At 36.5% G+C, this 19,097-nt stretch overlaps 2 protein-coding genes across 2 annotated transcripts; both read left to right on the forward strand.

Annotated features, from left to right (window-relative positions):
- The first annotated feature begins 1,304 nt into the window (after positions 1–1,304).
- Positions 1,305–19,087, forward strand: LOC128226004 (uncharacterized). The gene is made up of 18 exons (XM_052935895.1): positions 1,305–1,441; positions 6,931–7,117; positions 7,863–7,966; positions 8,429–8,554; positions 9,067–9,255; positions 9,508–9,626; positions 10,132–10,252; positions 11,014–11,022; positions 11,543–12,327; positions 13,543–13,772; positions 13,953–14,053; positions 14,597–14,719; positions 15,063–15,230; positions 15,409–15,521; positions 15,779–15,896; positions 16,175–16,503; positions 16,703–17,239; positions 17,927–19,087. The coding sequence occupies exons 1-18, from the start codon at positions 1,345–1,347 to the stop codon at positions 18,671–18,673; spliced, it is 4,203 nt and encodes a 1,400-aa protein (XP_052791855.1). The 5' UTR covers positions 1,305–1,344; the 3' UTR covers positions 18,674–19,087.
- On the forward strand, positions 11,327–13,156 carry LOC128229422 (transcriptional regulator ATRX homolog). The gene has a single exon (XM_052941338.1). It carries the CDS (start codon positions 11,437–11,439, stop codon positions 12,685–12,687), a length of 1,251 nt encoding a protein of 416 aa, XP_052797298.1. The 5' UTR covers positions 11,327–11,436; the 3' UTR covers positions 12,688–13,156.
- Positions 19,088–19,097: the final 10 nt, after the last annotated feature.

Raw genomic sequence — 19,097 nt, forward strand, 5'->3', positions numbered from 1 at the left:
TGCCATGCTTGAATAGCAATATTTTAGGTAACAACCTTTAACCAATAGTTTCAATCGAAACAGATGAAAGACTCACCATAATCGTTCTGGGTAATTCTTAATTATCTACCATACTTTTAGAATGCCTAAGTCCTAAATTATCTAAATGATGATAATCATGTAATCTTGTTTATACTTTGTATTGATCTGGATTGTTGTATCGTTGATATGCGTAATACATCTTGGTTAAAACAGTCCATGAAATATAACTATACACGTATAAAAAGCGGATTCTATTATAAACTTTTTATTTTGACTGAAATCAAGATGATTTATTACTCCAGTCATTGTATAATTTGAATGGGATTTCTTGTTATGAAATGGGAGTATTTTCTATACAAACACATGTTCTTCACACACACGCACGCACTCACGCACGCACGCCCGCACGCCCGGCGCGCACACACACACACACGCGCGCGAGCACGCACGCACGCAAGCACCCACACACTCGCGCGCGCGCACACACACACGCGCGCACACACACGCGCACACCCATCAGCAAGTTTAAGAATTGTCAATATAAAGTGAGTTCAGTCCAGTCTAATTATATTCATAAAAACCCACAAAAACATGTCATATGTTTATTGGATATAATTGTTTGATTACAAACATTTGCGGAAGAGAGCGTACATTGCTATACATGATTAGTGACATTAACATTGTCAGGTTTAAACAACCCAAAACTATTTTTTAATTAATATATAACAATATGAACTATTTTGATTTATTTTATAATTTATGTAGCTGCTGTTTATGCTTATTCGATATTTGTGCTTATTTGTTTAATTTTGTAATATATAAGCATTGAATCATCTGAAGGTTGAAATACCCTTGACGAGCCTCACATATTTAGACTGCTGATGTTGATTAACTTTATAATCAATTAAGTACAATTAACTCTTTAGATATATAACATTTAAGCTCTCCACTTTCATATTAATACGAACTTGAAACCGTTTAATGTTTTGTTAACGAAACTGATGCTGTAACTATGGGAAGTTTGAATTATTGATGTTTGGACCAGAAACAGACTTATTCTGAATGCGTAATAAGAGTCATTTGTTAGAGCAGAATTTCGTTTGAAAAGGGACAGTATTATTACATAAAAGAAATATAATGAAAAGCTTTACAAGTTTCAGCGAAATAAAAGATTTATGAATGATTTTTGAGACTGTCTTTTGATTGCATCGGGTTCGACGCACAAACGTTTGCGCATTTAAATAATTTCGATACAATAACCCATAGAATGCCGTTTGAGCGCAATGGGTTGAGAAAATAGAGAAGAATTTGTGATGAGTGTTGATGTGTACTATGCTTAGATGTGATCTAAATCGTATCACGATGCGGGGAGGATTAATGCTAGATTATTTGTTTTGTGTCTATGTACTGTTATTACCAGGTAAGTGCACTTTTTGACACTTTTATCTTAGATCAATATGAAAAATGGGCGGACAAAAGGAATACTACTTTTATTGATAAAAGAGGTGTTTATTAAAGATGCCCACATAAATGAGAACTATTTGGAACTTAAATGTGTTTATGTCATAAGCGCGGCAATGGAGCCATTGAAGTGAACAGAACGAAACAGCGTTTGTTTCAACTTACGTTGTTTTATACAATTTTGCATCGTTACATCAATTAGAAACAAATGATATATCATACGTATCATATTCTATAGGCAACAAAAATTGAGTAGACTTGTCGAAATGAGAAAAAAAAAATACTTGTGTAAAAATGTGTTTTTTTTTGTTGTTTTTTTTGTGGAGGTTATGCATAGAAATAGATCACTACACGTGAGGGTAAAATCATTAACTAGGTACATCATACACACACAAATACATAAAAAATAATGCAATCTTGAACTCCACCTCTAAGCTCCCAAAATCTACCTGTCTGCAGACCTAATGCTACCTCTATGGTACCAAAATCTACCTATCTGGAGACTTAAATCTACCTCTATGGAACCATAAATCTACCTCTATGAAAACACAAATCTAAATCTCTAGAGACCCAAATTTACATATATGGAAACCCAATTCTACCTCTATGGAAACCCAATTCTACCTCTATGGAAACCCAAATTTACTTCTATGGTAACTCAAATATACCTATCTGGAAATCTAAATCTACCTCTATGGAAACCCAATTCTACCTCTATGGAAACCCAAATCAACCTCTATGAAAACCCGAATCTACCTCTCTGGAAACCCAGATCTACCTCTATGGAAACTCAAATCTACCTCTATAGAAAATAAAATCTACCTCTCTGGAGACCCAAATGAACCTCTCCGGAACCAAAATCTACCTCTATGGAAACCCAAATCTACCTCTATGGAAAATCAAATCTACCTCTCTGGAGACCGAATTGTACCTCTCTGGGACCCAAATCTACCTTTATGGAAACCAGAATCTACCTCTCTGGAGACCCAAATCTAACTCGCATGGGATCCAAAACTGCCCCTATGGAGACCCAAATGTACCTCTCTGGGACTCAAATCTACCTCTATGGAAACCCAAATCTACCTCTATTGAAACCCAAATTTACTTCTATGGTAACTCAAATATACCTATCTGGAAATCTAAATCTACCTCTATGGAAACCCAATTCTACCTCTATGGAAACCCAAATCAACCTCTATGGAAACCTAAATATACCTCTATGGAAAATCAAAACTACCTCTCTGGAGACCCAATTGAACCTCTCTGGGACCCAATTCTACCTCTATGGAAACCCAAATATACCTCTATGGAAACCCAAATATACCTCTATGGAAAATCAAAACTACCTCTCTGGAGACCCAATTGAACCTCTCTGGGACCCAAATCTACCTCTATGGAAACCCAAATCTACCTGTATGTAAACTCAAATCTACCTCTCTGGAGACCCAAATCTACCTCTCTGGAGACCCAAATCTACCTCTCTTGAGATCCAAAAACTGCCCATATGTAGACTCAAATCTACCTCTATGGGACTCAAATCTACCTCTATGGAAACCCAAATCTACCTTTATGTAAACTCAAATCTACCTCTCTGGAGACCCAAATCTACCTCTATTAAGATCCAAAACTGCCCATATGGAGACTCAAAACTACCTCTCTGGGACTCAAATCTACCTCTATGTAAACTCAAATCTACCTCTCTGGAGACCCAAATCTACCTCTATCAAGATCCAAAACTGCCCATATGGAGACTCAAATCTACCTCTCTGGGACTCAAATCTACTTCTATGAAAACCCAAATCTACCTTTATGGAAAATCAAATCTACCTCTCTGGAGACCCAAATGAACCTCTCTGGAACCCAAATCTACCTCTATGGAAACCCAAATGAACCTCTCTGGAACCCAAATCTACCTCTATGGAAACTCAAATCTACCTCTATGGAAACCCAAATCTACCTCTATGGAAACCCAAATCTACCTCTATGGAAACCGAAATCTACCTCTATGGAAACTCAAATCTACCTCTCTGGAGACCCAAATCTACCTCTCTTGAGATCCAAAACTGCCCCTATGGAGACCCAAATGTACCTCTCTGGGACCCTAATCTACCTCTCTGGCACTATCTGAGGTTAACATGTCTGAAATAACAAATAAATAAAAAAAAAAATTCAATTTTATAATTATGGTATATGTAACGTCAAATAGTTTATTACTAAAACATCTCATTCCATTCATATTGTGTTATTAAGTATGTATTTTTCTCCAATTACACAAGTAACGGAATTGTTAAGAAATATCGATTTTGTTCTCGCTTTAATGCTATTGAAGACTAATATTCTAATGCATCGTTTATTTATGCAAAGCAAACATATAGAGCACAACACAGAAACATCATAGCGACAAATGCTCAGCAAAAAACCCTCATACACGTACTTTTGTTCAAATATAATACATGATCATATAATGATAAATTTGGCATGTAACAATAAAAAATCTGATATCATTAATGCCAAGTCCAGAAAAAAACTCCAAAAAAAGATGTGGTGGGTTTATTGATAGGACCACATTTTGAGTTGAATAATCTATTACTAAATTAGTTTAGAGTAGCCTCAGTTTGACTGGGAATTGGAGTCACTTATAAATTGGGGCATGTACGTCTTATTTACGAAGTCACCCATCGGACAAAGTGAGAGTATCAGTCTTGTTAAGATGTTGGCCATAGTAAGTTCACAGACAGGATGTAACGCTGGTTAGAGATACTCTGGTTCTTTAACGTGCACCAGTGTATAGCACTGCCACACTTGACCCCCACTCCAACGGTTATATAGCTCGTGTCCCTTTTGGCATTTGAAAACACGTACTGTATATAAAGTCGTGATGGGACTCACGGTGGGGTCAAGCCGTTCAACTGTGAAGTGGGCGAGGGCAGATCTTTATAAACTCATAAACAATAACAACAACAACACCATGCTGCGAAAAACCCCACCTCAATGGTCCTGAGTAACCATCCATGACGTTGCTCAAATCTATGAAATGAAAATATGAGAAACTTTAGTTAAAAACAGAAAGATGGATTCGAAACTAAGTAATCGTACTTCGCAACTCGAGGTGCAAGTGAATAATTCCTAGGGGATCGGGGGGGGGGGGGCATCCAGAGCCCCTCTACCACCTCTCCCACCTAAAATCGTTTAAAGTTTACTTTTTATTTCAACATAGAAAAAAAGAGTAATTTAATACGCCCCAAATGCATCATTTCGGACTAGAGATAGCTAAAATATATATTAATGGGGGATTACCCCCAAACACCCCTGGGGCCAACACTTCAAAACATATATTTTTTGGTTCTGGTGGAGCGCGCAAGTCAAAAGGTTACGCCCAAAAGTTACACCCACTCTAAATTCATATCCTGGATCCGACCCCGAAGTGACAGTCATGAACGATGCATAAAAACGTGAGGTTGAAATTTACAAACGTATGTTGTAATCAGCAAGTCGCTGTTCAGTGTTTGTTAAAAGTAGGTAAAATAAATCAATTTTAACAAAGTTTGAAAACGATTGTCGCCAATAAAAAAAACATGTAAACGATTCCTGTTAGAGCAAACAGAATAAAGCTTGTCAGCGTTATCATGTTATCAAGATTCAAAGCTGGATCATATTTCAACTAATGGCAATTGAATAGGACATGAATAATAATTGAAAGTTATAGTGATTTCGGCGGACAATTATTACAAAATGGATGGATGACAAAGGACTGTCACGAACAAAGATGAAATATGGCCACACTTTTCCATTTACGCTATTTTGTCTGTAGAATTATAGCATGAACTTACGAAATAAACATTATATTTAGTCCCCCCTGTCATGCATGTTGATAAATAAAAATCTGAATGTGTTTTAGAATAACTTTTCTATTAATTTACCGTCGTCATTTCCCTATAAATGTTAATCTGAAATATATCGTGTTTCCCTCAGTCATGATTAATGGACAGTTAATGACAACATCTTGAAGTTCGAATCGTTTCTTATGTCCGTAGGTAATCATCTACTACATTTATTCAGAATTCAATAATGGTACTCTTTTAAGGGGCAGATTGTTGAGAACTTTGTTAAAGTTTACAGAGTTGTTAACGTCATCGTTGTTAACTTGCAATTCGTTACTGCCCTGTACACGTGTGTGCCCTGTTCACTTGTGTGCCCTGTTCACTTGTGTGCCCTGTACACTTGTGATCCCCTCTATTTCTATCAAGATTTGAAATAACTGTTTCAGTTGTAAACACATGTGCACATCATCAAATAGCTCATGTTGAAAAGGTAACGACGATGTCGTTAATCACGCTGTTAGCTTTAACGAAGTATTGAACAATCGGCCAAACTGATCAACAAATAACCTTATCCTTTATGCACCCATTATCCCCCCGCCTGTTCATAATTATAGAACGAACGATTTTAAGAGACATTTGCATTCATCATCTTTTTGTTAAAATCAAACAAAGAAAATACATATTTCAACCTATAAGCATTACAGGGCCAGCTCAATTATACAATATACTATTCATTGGTTCCAAATATAAATGAAATTTATTTTATTTGGATTTCAATTTAATCAATGTCTCTTTTAAATGAGATCGTTTTATGTTTCCCTCTTGTATAAATAAGTTGTGCATCTAACACTCAAAATAGTAAGCTATTCTATGGAAGCGTCTATCGTTTATACTGATAATGTGATCATGTATGTATTATTGTCGACTTGGACATAAGACCACTTGACGAGTTATAACATCACACTTGATATGTTGACATATGTTTTATCGAAATATCAGGTTAACTCGTTATGAATATGTCAACTTCGTAAGATATAAAGGTAGTCGACATTGCATTTTCAACTAGTTTTTTTTTTTACAAAAAAACTTACCAACATTTCGATATAACTTTGGCAATATGCCGTGGTATAACTCATCAAGGCGACAAACGTAAATATATACGATATACGCTTCCATACTATTTCTTTCATTTTGGCAATATATCAATACCAATGTTTCAACTTCGTCTATGTTCTTTCATTACAAAAAACGAAATTAAGATTCATGGGACATTTAATCATGTATCAGCTTTAACAGCAGTGATGCCAAAACAAACGAAAACACATACTGTTGCAATATTTGCACATTGGTTCTCTTTCATTAAAGGGTTTTCATGTATTGCGCCTAAATTCAATATGATACGAATGCTATTAGTGTTTAATATTACTAGATATGAAACAATATACATTAAATATGTTAACTTGTTTTCGAAAATTCTTTTTTCCTGTATTTCAAATTTTGATTTGATATTGCTTATGTATAGGGGACACCATCTGAGATGTTTAGGAATACCTTAAAATGTCATATGCACAGTTATGTTGGAAGAGTCACTACTCCATCGAGGAATCGGTGCTCGTTTATTTTCCAGTCCCAGTAATTAGCCAGTGCACATTACCGGCCTCCCTACGCGGTACCTGGGTTAGCTCAGAGCTGGGCGCGCTCAACTACACAGATGACACGATTGTTGCCTACCCCTACGTTATTCCTGGTACGGTCGAATCGCTCGACTTTCAGTGCCAGACACACAACGCCACATCATTCAGATATCTATTGAAGTGAGTATTATACTAAATTATGGTATTTTATCCTTTGTGTTGTATTTCGAAAGCATTCGTTTATCTAGTACCTAGTATTTAATAGAGTAAAGAATGCTAGTTAATCCTTTATATTGTATTATGACAACATTGATATACCTATGTAAGTGAGTATTAGAGTAAATAATGCTTGTTAATCCTTTATGTTGTATTTTGACAACATTCATATATCTATGTAAGTGAGTATAGGTGACATTTTTTTTCCCAATTAACTATAGGAGGAATTTTGCCAACCATTATAGAAAACCTTTTGAACTAGCCTGTGTGTTCAACTAACTAACTAGTCAAAGCCTTAGTTGTGGACTGGAGTCGAGTATTTGTACATAGTTCCTCAAATATTTCAGCAAGACCATTTCGAACCCAAATGAACCGCAACTCAACTAATGCTAAGTCCATGAACCAAAATAATGTCTACCACATCAACATGCCCAAAACTACATTATATCTTATGTTAGAAGCCCCTTATAACCTCACGATTTCAGTCTCAGTATCAAATGTTGGGATGTTAAAGAACATTATTTTAATGATACTCATGATAAACTATGATAACAACTTTAGCAAGTAATTTGGCAAAATGGAATTTTATACTTAAAGCTGTCAGTCTTAAGACGTTTCGAGTAATTGGGATCCGCCAATCAGCTAACATTTAATCAAATAAGAAACAACAATGCAATAATTCTTCCCAAATATCTTCCTATATTCTCAGGGCAACCGAGACATTTGAGACATTCGGCATTACCTTTGACGCGTACCTATGTTTGGAGCTGCACCAGATCTCGAGCTACAAGTTCTGGTATCATCTAGGATCAAGTAAGTGACCCGGGCATACACTGGTAAACAGTTTTGTTGTTTTTAGGCTATTTTTAAAAAAAATTTTTTTTAATTTTAATGTCTTGGGTCAAATCCCCATTGGAAGATGTTAACTACTAGTATATTTTTTTAAATGTTTTAAATAGACAGCTGTTTTAAATGTTTGCAATTGTTTCAACTGCTAGAGCACCGCTAGAACCGAACATGAGTTAGGTAAAGGCTAACATTCACTTACATCAACTAACTTTAGCAAACTGTTTGTTTCGTATCCTTGTCACAGTGCATACTCTACAAGCGGAGAACCGAATTCCAAACGTTAGCAGCAAACAATTTTTCTGAACGCAGGGCAGCTCTTGATTACAATCCGCTTTAAGCTTTTCTAGTGTAGTAGCTCAAATCGCTTCAAGTAACATTTACAGCTTAAGACAACCGTTTACTTGGCAATGTCATTTTTTTCTTTAGAGCACGAGCCAATAGCTAAGAAAAGAGTGCACGTTGTTGCCTCTGGTGGGACGGTGGATCTGGACATCGCGTGCACGAGGGACGAACCATATGCAACTGGAACATTTAACACATTGATTAAAGAAGGTGGGCGTCTTCGTTCACAGTGTAGTCGTCGTAAAACATATTATATCTTAATAATCAAAAGGGCGGATGAGCGGGCCCTTCCTAGCTAATAGCATAATATGTTCTAGCTGTATTACATTTTAACATGTATTCAGCAGGCGGGAAATACAATTATGACGTCATGTTAGTAACATTTCTTAACGATTAAGAGTGGTACTTATTAAAGGTCAAAAGGCGACTTCATCGGCTGGAAATATAGGAAAGAGATTACATTGCCAATCGTGTCATTGAACAGTTTTGCCATTTATTTTAATTTATCTTGTGATCATCTTGTATTTCTGTGCTCCAAAGAAATCAATTTTCAGGTGCAAGATTGATATTTTGGTATGCTGATGGATATTTAAAACTAGTAGTCATTGACACAAGCAATGGTTTTACAAGTCAAAATACCATTAGTGTACATTTTCAAGAAAGCTAGATGACCAGTTGTACACTGCAAATTTATTACAGCCAGTTCTACTTTTACTTTTTAGATGCTATGGACAGCCATCTGGCAGAGGCAACATGCCCTTTCGAGCTGCTTCATGAGTTTGCAAATGGCAGTCTGACGTCGGCAGACGGAACAAAGGCATGCTCTAATAACAGCCTTGACATCTGCACGGATAGAACAGATTTTCGACACGTCTACGACGACTCTTGCGATTCATCGTTGATGATTGCTGGTAAGTAACAGTAAAATACATGTAGTAACTCTTTAATAAAAACATTCAAAGGAATGAAACGAATCTAAAAAATAAAACATATACACAGTTAAAACAACAGTAATGAAATGTATAATTAATAAAACAAGAACTGACATTGCAAAGCAAGATCCAAACAACGGATTCTTCTTATTATATATAATATTCCGTGGCGCTTGGATATACCTCATTGCAGTGTATGTATGATTTCTTCATTATTTCATTTAAATGCAGCGGACGGTAGCAGCACATGTCTGTTATATTTCACCAACGAAACAGCAAAAACAACGTACCTACATGTTTGGAATAACGACGTTACCTTGAAAACCGGCTTTAATAGAATAAACTGTTATGTGAGTCAGATAATACATTTGCATAATGCGTTTATAAAATGCATGATTAAAAAAACAACTCATGGAAGCACAAATGTAACAGAAGTTAAAGCTTGATGGCTGTTGACCAAATATAAGTATGGTTTCGTTTAAACGAGTTTTGATTGCTGAATACTTATATGTAAAAGTAATTGATCGAAAATACAATACATCTAGGGATATTTCATTATGCATTTTTGTTCAAATATTTCAATTAAAATGGTACACCAATTGCCTATTTAGCAATATTTCAAGGCCAAAAAAGGGTGTCTTTCATATTTGTTTTCGGTATAAGTTGTATATATTATTGTACTTAACATAAATGATACCAAACTATTATACACAATTAACATTCACAAAACTAAGTATCGGTCATTTTCGAGTCTATGATTTCATTGATTGCGATGACTTTCTACCAAACTTGAATGAGACACTTCCTTCGTCGAATGAATATGATAGTTTGACTGTTTCCATCCTCTCTATGTAGGCCTATAAAAAGACGGGGGACAATGTCGAAGCCACCGTATATCCCGGGTCTTGTCAGGAGGAACAAACTTCTACAACCATAAGTAGCCCGGGAATTGTGGTAACATACAACTCTATATCAGGTATTATAAATAATATAGGTCCACATTTGAAGTTATGATTAAGACTGTAACACCTGATACAATGTATATATGCCCACCTCGTAAACTCATATTTCACAGAACATCTGTTTATTTATTGACGAAGCTAGTTAATTGATATTGATAGGATTGTATGTATGTATGTATGCACGTACGTACGTACGCACGCACGCACGCACGCACGCACGCACGCACTTATGGTATGTATGTATGTCTATCTGTCTGTCTATCTGTCTGTCTGTCTGCATGCCTGCATGTCTGGTATGTATGTGTGTGTGTGTATGTTTGTGTGTGTGTGTGTGTGTGTGTGTGTGTGTGTGTGTGTGTGTGTGTAATGTGTGTGTGTGTGTGTGTGCGTGCGTGCGTGCGTGCGTGCGTGCGTGCGTGCGTGTGCGTGTGCGCGTGTATGTGTGTGTGTGTATGTGTGTGCGGACGCGCGCGTGTGTGTGTGTGTGTGTGTGTGTGTGTGTCCCTTTATTTCCATTTAATTTGTGATCTAACTCAACACGATTAAATTATTTCGGCTTCTGTACACGTCTCATTGCGGTATATTTATAACATTCAAACTGATCGCATGTATACTTATGTTTTGATTTTATTACTTATCATGTATAAAAGGTTTGTATTTGATACTTTTTCGTAATTTCAATGCTATTCTAGTGTTTTACCTGCTGTATTAAATTCTGATTTAATTACACTGTTTGTTCTAAAATAAGTTTAACTCTACTCCTTTTCCATTTCAGAAACGTGTCGTAAGTACATTTTTTGTGTGTCGTTTACGTACAAAACGGGTTTCCTATCGATATTGGTATCATATGCTTTATGAGTGAGAACATGTTTGTTTAAATATTTTTGCAGTACATTCATGTGTCAGTGTAGATTGTACGAGCGCTCGAAATATGTAAGACGACACATTTTAATTTTTCAAGAGCGGCGATTTGCATAGGAATAGCGCTACTAAAAATATCAGAGCCCTCTTACATAAGCATCAACCTGCTTCAGTACAACACTATCCGGCTAGAAATAGAATAAGTTATCTACATGAAAAGAGCAGGAAAGGTTCAGCCCTTCCTCCAGGTTTTTTTTTATCATGCAGATTTTCTATCCAGCATATCACGATCCGCTAGGCTGAAAAAATCTAGATACGGAGACCTATGTGGTGATCTATGCTGATGTACCGTTTCATAGCATTTGGTTGTATGATGCTCAATAACAAACAGATTAAGCAACGCACCCCAATATCAAATATTTGGTATTATATATTTTTTGCAGAGGATGGGGTGCAATCAGGATCACAGACTATGTTTTTTGTTGCAATTATCCTTGGTGCCCTGGGATTTATAGCGTGCATTATCATTGTCGTCTGCGTGATCCATAAAACACGCTGTCGCTGTTTAAGGCGGACAAAAATCGCCAGTGCAAGTACTGAATCATCCACCGTTACTTTGTCAATCGACGAACTCGAATCTTGCGATGAGAACTACTATCAGAAGAACATTACAAAAGATGGAATACCACTTGTTGTTGACACAAAAGATACACGGCCAACGGGTGGAAAACGCAGTCTGAAGAAAAATATATTGGATAAAAATAATGAAAACGTTATCACAATAGAAGAAAGCGAAGATGATCGTGCTAGAAAATGCAACAAACGGCGAGCAAAGAAGAAATCAAAAGGTGCAAACAACGAAGCAATTGAAGACCAAACTCAGATAAAAGGTAAAGGACACAAGCGTTTACAGAAAGGAGTTTTATCGGTAAATGATGAAGAACAAACTCCGGAGAGTGAGCGGGATGATATCAAAAATGATGGATCTGGAAAAAAGAAAAGTGGTGCAAAAAAGACAGCTGATAACAAACAAAGACAAGGCAAAAGTGTTGCTGCAAAAATGAAAGGTAAAGCGGGGAATGTTGCACGAGAGCAAGGACAGGAAGTGGAAGGTGATAGCGATAGTGGGATGGGTGATTTAACAATCGAAAGCAATACAGGAATAACATCAGACGAGGATGCCAGTAACCGATCAGGTAAAGGTGGTAAGGGAGATGTTAAAGGTTTGGTCAAAAATGGTAAGATATCAAAGTTCGGGTCGTGTTTAAGTAAACAATCACAAGGAAATGTAAAAGACCGAAGTAGCGCGGACTCTGCTTATTTAAGCGGAAATGTTGTAGACAACAATTTGACAAATGCTGAATATATTGGAAAATCTGAAACAAAACCTGATTTCTTAGATCATTCATTCATTGCGAGAAAGCCTAAAATTCTTAAGCACGCTGTTGAACCAATTCTTGAACCTCCAGCTAAAGTAGAACTGTTATATGAAGTGGAACCAAGACCAACGAGTAGTCGATTGATCTTTAATAAGTCGATGTTCTTGAGCAAAGCAAGTCTTCGGGTTGATGAGGTTTTTAGAGAGTGATGTCATGTTCGTGATGCCATATTCGAGGTGCATTGCTCGTTGTTTATGTTCCATTTGTGGTGTTTAATTTTGTTTCTGTGGAGTGTTTTTATCTCTCTCTATATATAAGCCTTTTGTTATTTCGTTGTTTCCGAATTATTCAATTGTTAATTGTTGAACAAATACGTTACTCGATATCAGTAATGCTTTTGTGTTTTTCTCCATATATGAAGGCAATCAGAATTTCACACTCTCAGTGCAAATGGACATGATGCTTTACTAGACCCTTTGTCTTAAATATTTCAGTTTTCACTTTATTGCATTTCTAATTCATAAAGTATAATTATGCAAGTAACGCATGGTATTTGTGTGCCGTTGATACTAAAGTGTGCTGTGATACAATATTTTCTGTAATATCTTCTGAAGACTGCCTGAATTTGCCATGGATATTTTTAGTTCTTGTTGTCGAATAAAACATATTTAAAACCATGTTTGATTGTCCTTGATTTCTTTATCATGTGGTATGCAGTAAAACCAGATATCCATTGTTTGGTGTGATTTATATACCACTTAAAATTGAAAGGATTCATTAATATATATGGTTTAAAGTCCTGGCTAGGCTTTACCTTTGTCTTAATTTAACGCTTCATTTATCATGAGATATGGGTATCGAACGAATATTACTAAAAGGTGTTTAAAAAATTATTCATTGAATTTCTGTAGATGTGTGTTTTAAATAAACAATGGTGTTATAGGAATTTATACAAATTGTCCGTCTTCCAAAATGTAAGAAAGATGTCAGTTAAACTGTAGACAAAACATAGGTATAAATGATGATATTTGAATAACTAATATCACTACTGCAGTATGCTATAGTCAATGATTAAAATGGCTTTTGCGTTGGGGTCATTATGTTGTCTGGCGTTAGTCCATCTGTGCTACGGTGCATGCAACTTTCCGGCGGATCTGTTGGGAGACTGGTACAGCACCAGTTACGGCACGTTGACGTTCAACTCAACGTCGTTTACAGGGTTTACGTCCGGACTATCCATAACGCCTTTGGATTTTACATGCTTTGAATCTTCAGGAAGTCAATATGTAGCTTCGTAAGTACATTTTTTTTTAAATAAAAGATTTAGAACCACTGACTGTTGTCCTGAATTGTAATGGTTTATATTTTTCGCAAAATCTTACACGAGAAGAATATAATTTGTTTCCAATAATTGAATGTTCAATTTTAACTGTTTTTATACGGGTATTTTACTGTTTTCTTCCGATTTGTCTAGGTCCTCTTATGACGTTTTAAGCCAAGTATCAATTACTGTGTATCTATGCATGGATCTTACCAAAATTTCGACGGTGAAATACGTTTTAACGCTGGACGGAAGTAAGTCATTATGTATTGTTTATACGTGTATGCCTCCTGCTCACTGTCGTTTGAGACCATGCCTTGTGTTCGAAACAGGGTCTATTTTTTATTATCAACTTCTTGGCTTGTCCCTGCAGTTTTCACTGTATTAATGATACATGCTATGTTGTTTGTGTAGATAAACTGTAACGGTCCGCTGTAGGCGGCGGATGTGCTGTAACGGTCCGCTGTAGGCGGCGGATGTTCGTTCATAATATAGCATTCCGTTATAGACGGAAGTACGTTCATAGTATGTATGTTTACATGGTTGGTAATATGCAAATTAGCAAAGTCCGGAACCTGTGTAGATTGAGAATTAACTGTATATAAAGACCAGCGGACCCCTTCAAGATCGAGCATGCTTTTCTCTAAAGGGATCTGTTGGTGTTTGTTAACGTCGCACGTTACACTTTGTAACGGTTTTAGGAATACGTTTAATATACAAAAGTTAATATGCATGCACACTAGCCAGCAAAGTCAGAAGATAGTTTTGAATTCCTTTTATATTTTCATATTTCTTAGATCTGGATGAGAATTCTGGGGTGCGAGTTTACAGCAGTGCGGCAAGTACGTTTACTATGGATGAGGTATGCGCACGATCTGACAACAGGTCCAGTGGCGAATACGATCTACTAATCAAAGCAGGTACTGACATGGTAAACAACATGTAATACTCTAACAGAATTTGTATACGAAACTAAATAGGGAAATTCATTTAAAAGAGTCAAGTTGAATAAGTTTTTAAATTACTTAAGTTAATCTGACTTTTGCAATAGTTTCGTTTTTAATAAAAAGAAACGTTACCAACACATAAACTAGGCCTTTTATACACGAAGTTAATTTTAAAAAGCGATAGATGTTCTTCGAAAATAACATTTGACAAACGAAAAATGCTGACCCCAGTAATTTATCAAGGTCGTGTGTTGAGTTTTTTTAAATATCGCAGAATATTACATTTTGACCATTTTCATGTTTAATACTATTTTAGATTCTGTTTCGAGCGCATTCACATCATGTCCAGGAGGTTTGCAATCTCTGTTCAATGTTGACATTGACAGCAGTGCCATTACCAACTGTTCTAACTCTACATTAGATGGACGAACGTCAGCTTGGCTTGTCTTTAACTACTCCTCCTGCGCAAGTGGCATTCTCAATTGTGAGGCTTGACTTCAGTTTATTCTACCTTGTCAGTATTGTTAGTGTACATAAAATGACCAATGCAATTCAGGATAAGTTCAAATAAATCATTAATTATAATAACCAATGCGTGTAAAGAGTGCGAGTTTATGTTTTTTATTTCACAATTTAAGAGTTTCGCTCATTTTATATTTTAGCCGGCGGTTTACTTCAATGTCTGTATTCAACTACGTTGGACTACACCTACGTCACCCTATACAACAACGACACGATTGTGGACGAGATATCAACCTTCAGGTTTACTTGCATGGTAATTATTATAAAGTCCCATTTTAATTGTCGCAGCAATCGATCATTTATTTAAAATAACACGTAATCCAACCCCTAACCTCAGTAGTATCGTTGAAATTTCTTTTTTAAACCTAAACTATGAGAATTCGTTTCGAATTCAATTCGTAAAATATATTTTTCGGCAATACGCACGAACTTTCCGGTAACAACTGCCGACTATTTGAGTAAACTTATATTCCTGTATGTACTTTGATGCAACATCGTTTAAAATGCCAGGTCGTTAGTAAAGATGGGGCTATACTTAAAGCAACAGAATATCCAAAGTCCTGTCATACCTGGCAAACTCCGACGAGTGTAGATCCCCCAGGAGTTACCTACTACATGGAAGACAAATGTAAACATTGCTTTGAGTGTCTGTTAGGCATTAGCATTGTGCCTTTAAACAGTTTTTAAAGCTTTGGCTGCTGGGTTTGTCTCTGTAGTTTCAATTGTATTACTAGAAATACTTTTTATACTATAGAACGCCGTTAAAATTTTCTATGGTTGTTTTTCGAAGTGACTTTAGTGTCCAGCATCGTGTATTAAAGAGTCAATGCTTTTCTGTATGTATAATGCTGCTGTTCTTTTTTTGGTTCAGAAACATCCGAGACACGTATTTGCTCTTCATTGCAGTGTATCAGGAAGAAAAGAAGACCGACTACACATTTGTCATTATCGTAGTTTGCGTGATCATTGGCATACTAATAATCGCCATTATCATCATTATCCTGTACCTCAAAGTTTTCCGAAAGTCTCAAGAGGCACCGAAGGCCAAGAAACGAATAAAAAAGAAACCATCAGTAACAGAGTACACGCCTCGTTCACTAGGCCATGCAAGCTCGGCTGAAAAGGTTGATCACGTGATAAACAAGCAAAGCACTGGTGAGGTACTAACTGGCTTGATGAACGGGAATAAGAACAAGGCAGTAGTTGGAGATATGTACGAGCCACCAAAGAAAGCAGTATGTAGACTATGTTAAGTATCGAGTTCAATTGCTTTACTACGAGAGTGAAAGTGTAAGCTACCGCGACTAAGACTGCTAACGGGAGAAGTTTTAAGGCTTAAGTACATCGTAACTTTTTTTGTTTATTAAGATATGCTCATACCGACACTTAATAAATAATTTAATCAAGTTAATATTTTATTATGCTATTTTAAAGGCCTGGCAGAAGAAGTGGGAAAAATCCCCACGATGGGACGATTCACTGAGCCGCAGCAAGAAATATCCGAGTACAGGCAGTGTTGCCATAGATATCCCTCTAATGGAACTTGACAAAGCATACACACTATCATCTTCACTTCCGGAGAGTATCGACATACCGTTTGCAAGTTCGCCTTGCCCGAGGGCGAACCATAACTTCCCAAAGGATCAAACGGCCGAACAGAGAGAAGACGTCCCTAGTACGCGAGCAAATGTTTTGCCTCGATCTCATGCTTCACCAAAGATACCTGAAAGCACAGGGAAATTTGGAGACAGTCAAACAAGTCCGGTTTCAGTTGAACCACCTTTGCCACTGCTAGAAAAACGGCTTGATACAATTACTGAAAATCCACTATCCAGAGAAAACACCTCATCGCGAATTTCAAACAAAACAGGACATTCAAAACGGTTACAGCTTTATCCTGACTCAAACCGATTGTCGAGTCGTGAAATGTCCGTGTATACTCTACGACCTTTCACCAGAAGCACGGCCTCGGTAGGTGATATTAGGTTACAAAACTCACTGCATAATGTTAGTAGAATTAGTCACCTTAGCGCTTCAAATGCAAGCATATTCGACGATCCAACTTGGTTGGTGGAAAATTTGAAACCTCCCGAGGAAACGTTACAGACATTTAAAAATCTGATTCCGGGATTACCAAAGCAGAAGGATACAAAATGGTTTCTCAAAGCATCAAAAGTGACAAGTGACGCAAGAGAAGACCTGAATTATCTAAAATACAGAGCTAGGCCTATAGGTGTTGGGTTGAACAACACTGATGACTTTGGTGTAACGAAATCAACCAGCTTGGAAATTATAAACCGAGCAAAGAAACAAAGGAGGAAAAAACACAAAAAAGACAAAGTAAAATTAGTACGACCGGCAGAACCTCATTTCGATGATTAATGTGAAATGGTACATAACACAAATCCACGAGTGGCTAAATATATTTTGCAGTGATTTTCGTTCTTTTCTTTTACTATATTGAAACTGTAACATATCTTTTATAATGTCTCACAATTGCTTTGGTGAACGGTTTCTTTGCGTGCAATGCGAACTTGATATTTCCATGGTTTTAGATTGCTTTCTTTTAATAAATTTTGTAATTAGAGAACATAAACATTCATTTACTCGTAGAAAAAACAACGTCTTGCAACAAATTCCATTTATTGTGATTTTCAGGCTTGGCAACAAAAATGGGAGATCACGATGCGACCGAAAACGCCGCCACTATTTGCAACAAGGAAACGTTCCAAATCACCTGTCAAACTGTTTCAAAACACATTCAATTTCTCCATTGATCCTGTTACGCAAAATCCTGAAACACAAGGTATTGCTCATGAAACCCCTAACGAGTCAGACAGTCCTAGGGTCGCTTTATCGGAAATCAAGAAAGAGACAGAAGAAGGTTTGTCAACAGTTCACATTTATGTACAGCCGGGACAGCCCGTATATAATATTGCTGGTGACACAAAACAAGATCGAAAAATAAAGCAAGTCACGATACTTGGAGGGGTCATCCATGACGCAGAAAACAATCGCGGTAATTTCGAAGAAACAGTCCCACTTGATAGTTTAAGCATGAACAGTTACCTGGATGAACGAGTTGTAGAGACCACGTCAAATAAAACTGAACTTTCTCAAGTATCGTATTCGAAGGAAAATGAAAACAGCTTTGAAACTGTCAGTCTTCATTCCCTGTTTTATCCGGAGAACTGGATATATTACGACGAATCTAACGACGATGATATTTGGAGACTAGGTGCGCAATCCGTCATCGGAAAAAGTAAACGCGAGTTGAAACAATTCATGCACATTGAGAATGAAAGTGTTCAGAAAACCGGGATAGCAACGATTAACTATGCAAAAATGGCCCTTAAAGAGAGACGTGGAAAGAGAAAACGTATTTCATACGTTTCAATAAACTAATCATTTCATATTTGTTTTGACTAATAATTTATTTGTGCTATGCGCTGTGTAAGTTATTTTGATACGATTGCGATACAGGTGTTTGATAATTAAAGTGAGTATTTATTGATGTATGTATTTATGAACGCGAAAATAATGCATGACATTACTGTGTATCATTTAAGTACAGAATGAACTATAACAAATGCTCACATTCTTTTTGTTCATTTACTAAAAATGAATAAACGCGTTCAATTTAAATGGTGGTACCTATAAATCAATAAATCAATTGTTTAATCCGAAAGGCATAAGTTTTTGTTACATGTAAGCAATTTTATTTAAATTCACCAGGCAATCAAAAACAAAAGACGCCGTTAAACAATATGTCTGTTGAAACCTAGTCATTAGTAACAAGTATTCCATTATGAAGTGAAAATTGAGACGT

This window comes from Mya arenaria, chromosome 3 (genome assembly GCF_026914265.1).
Source record: "Mya arenaria isolate MELC-2E11 chromosome 3, ASM2691426v1".
NCBI lineage: Eukaryota > Metazoa > Mollusca > Bivalvia > Myida > Myidae > Mya > Mya arenaria.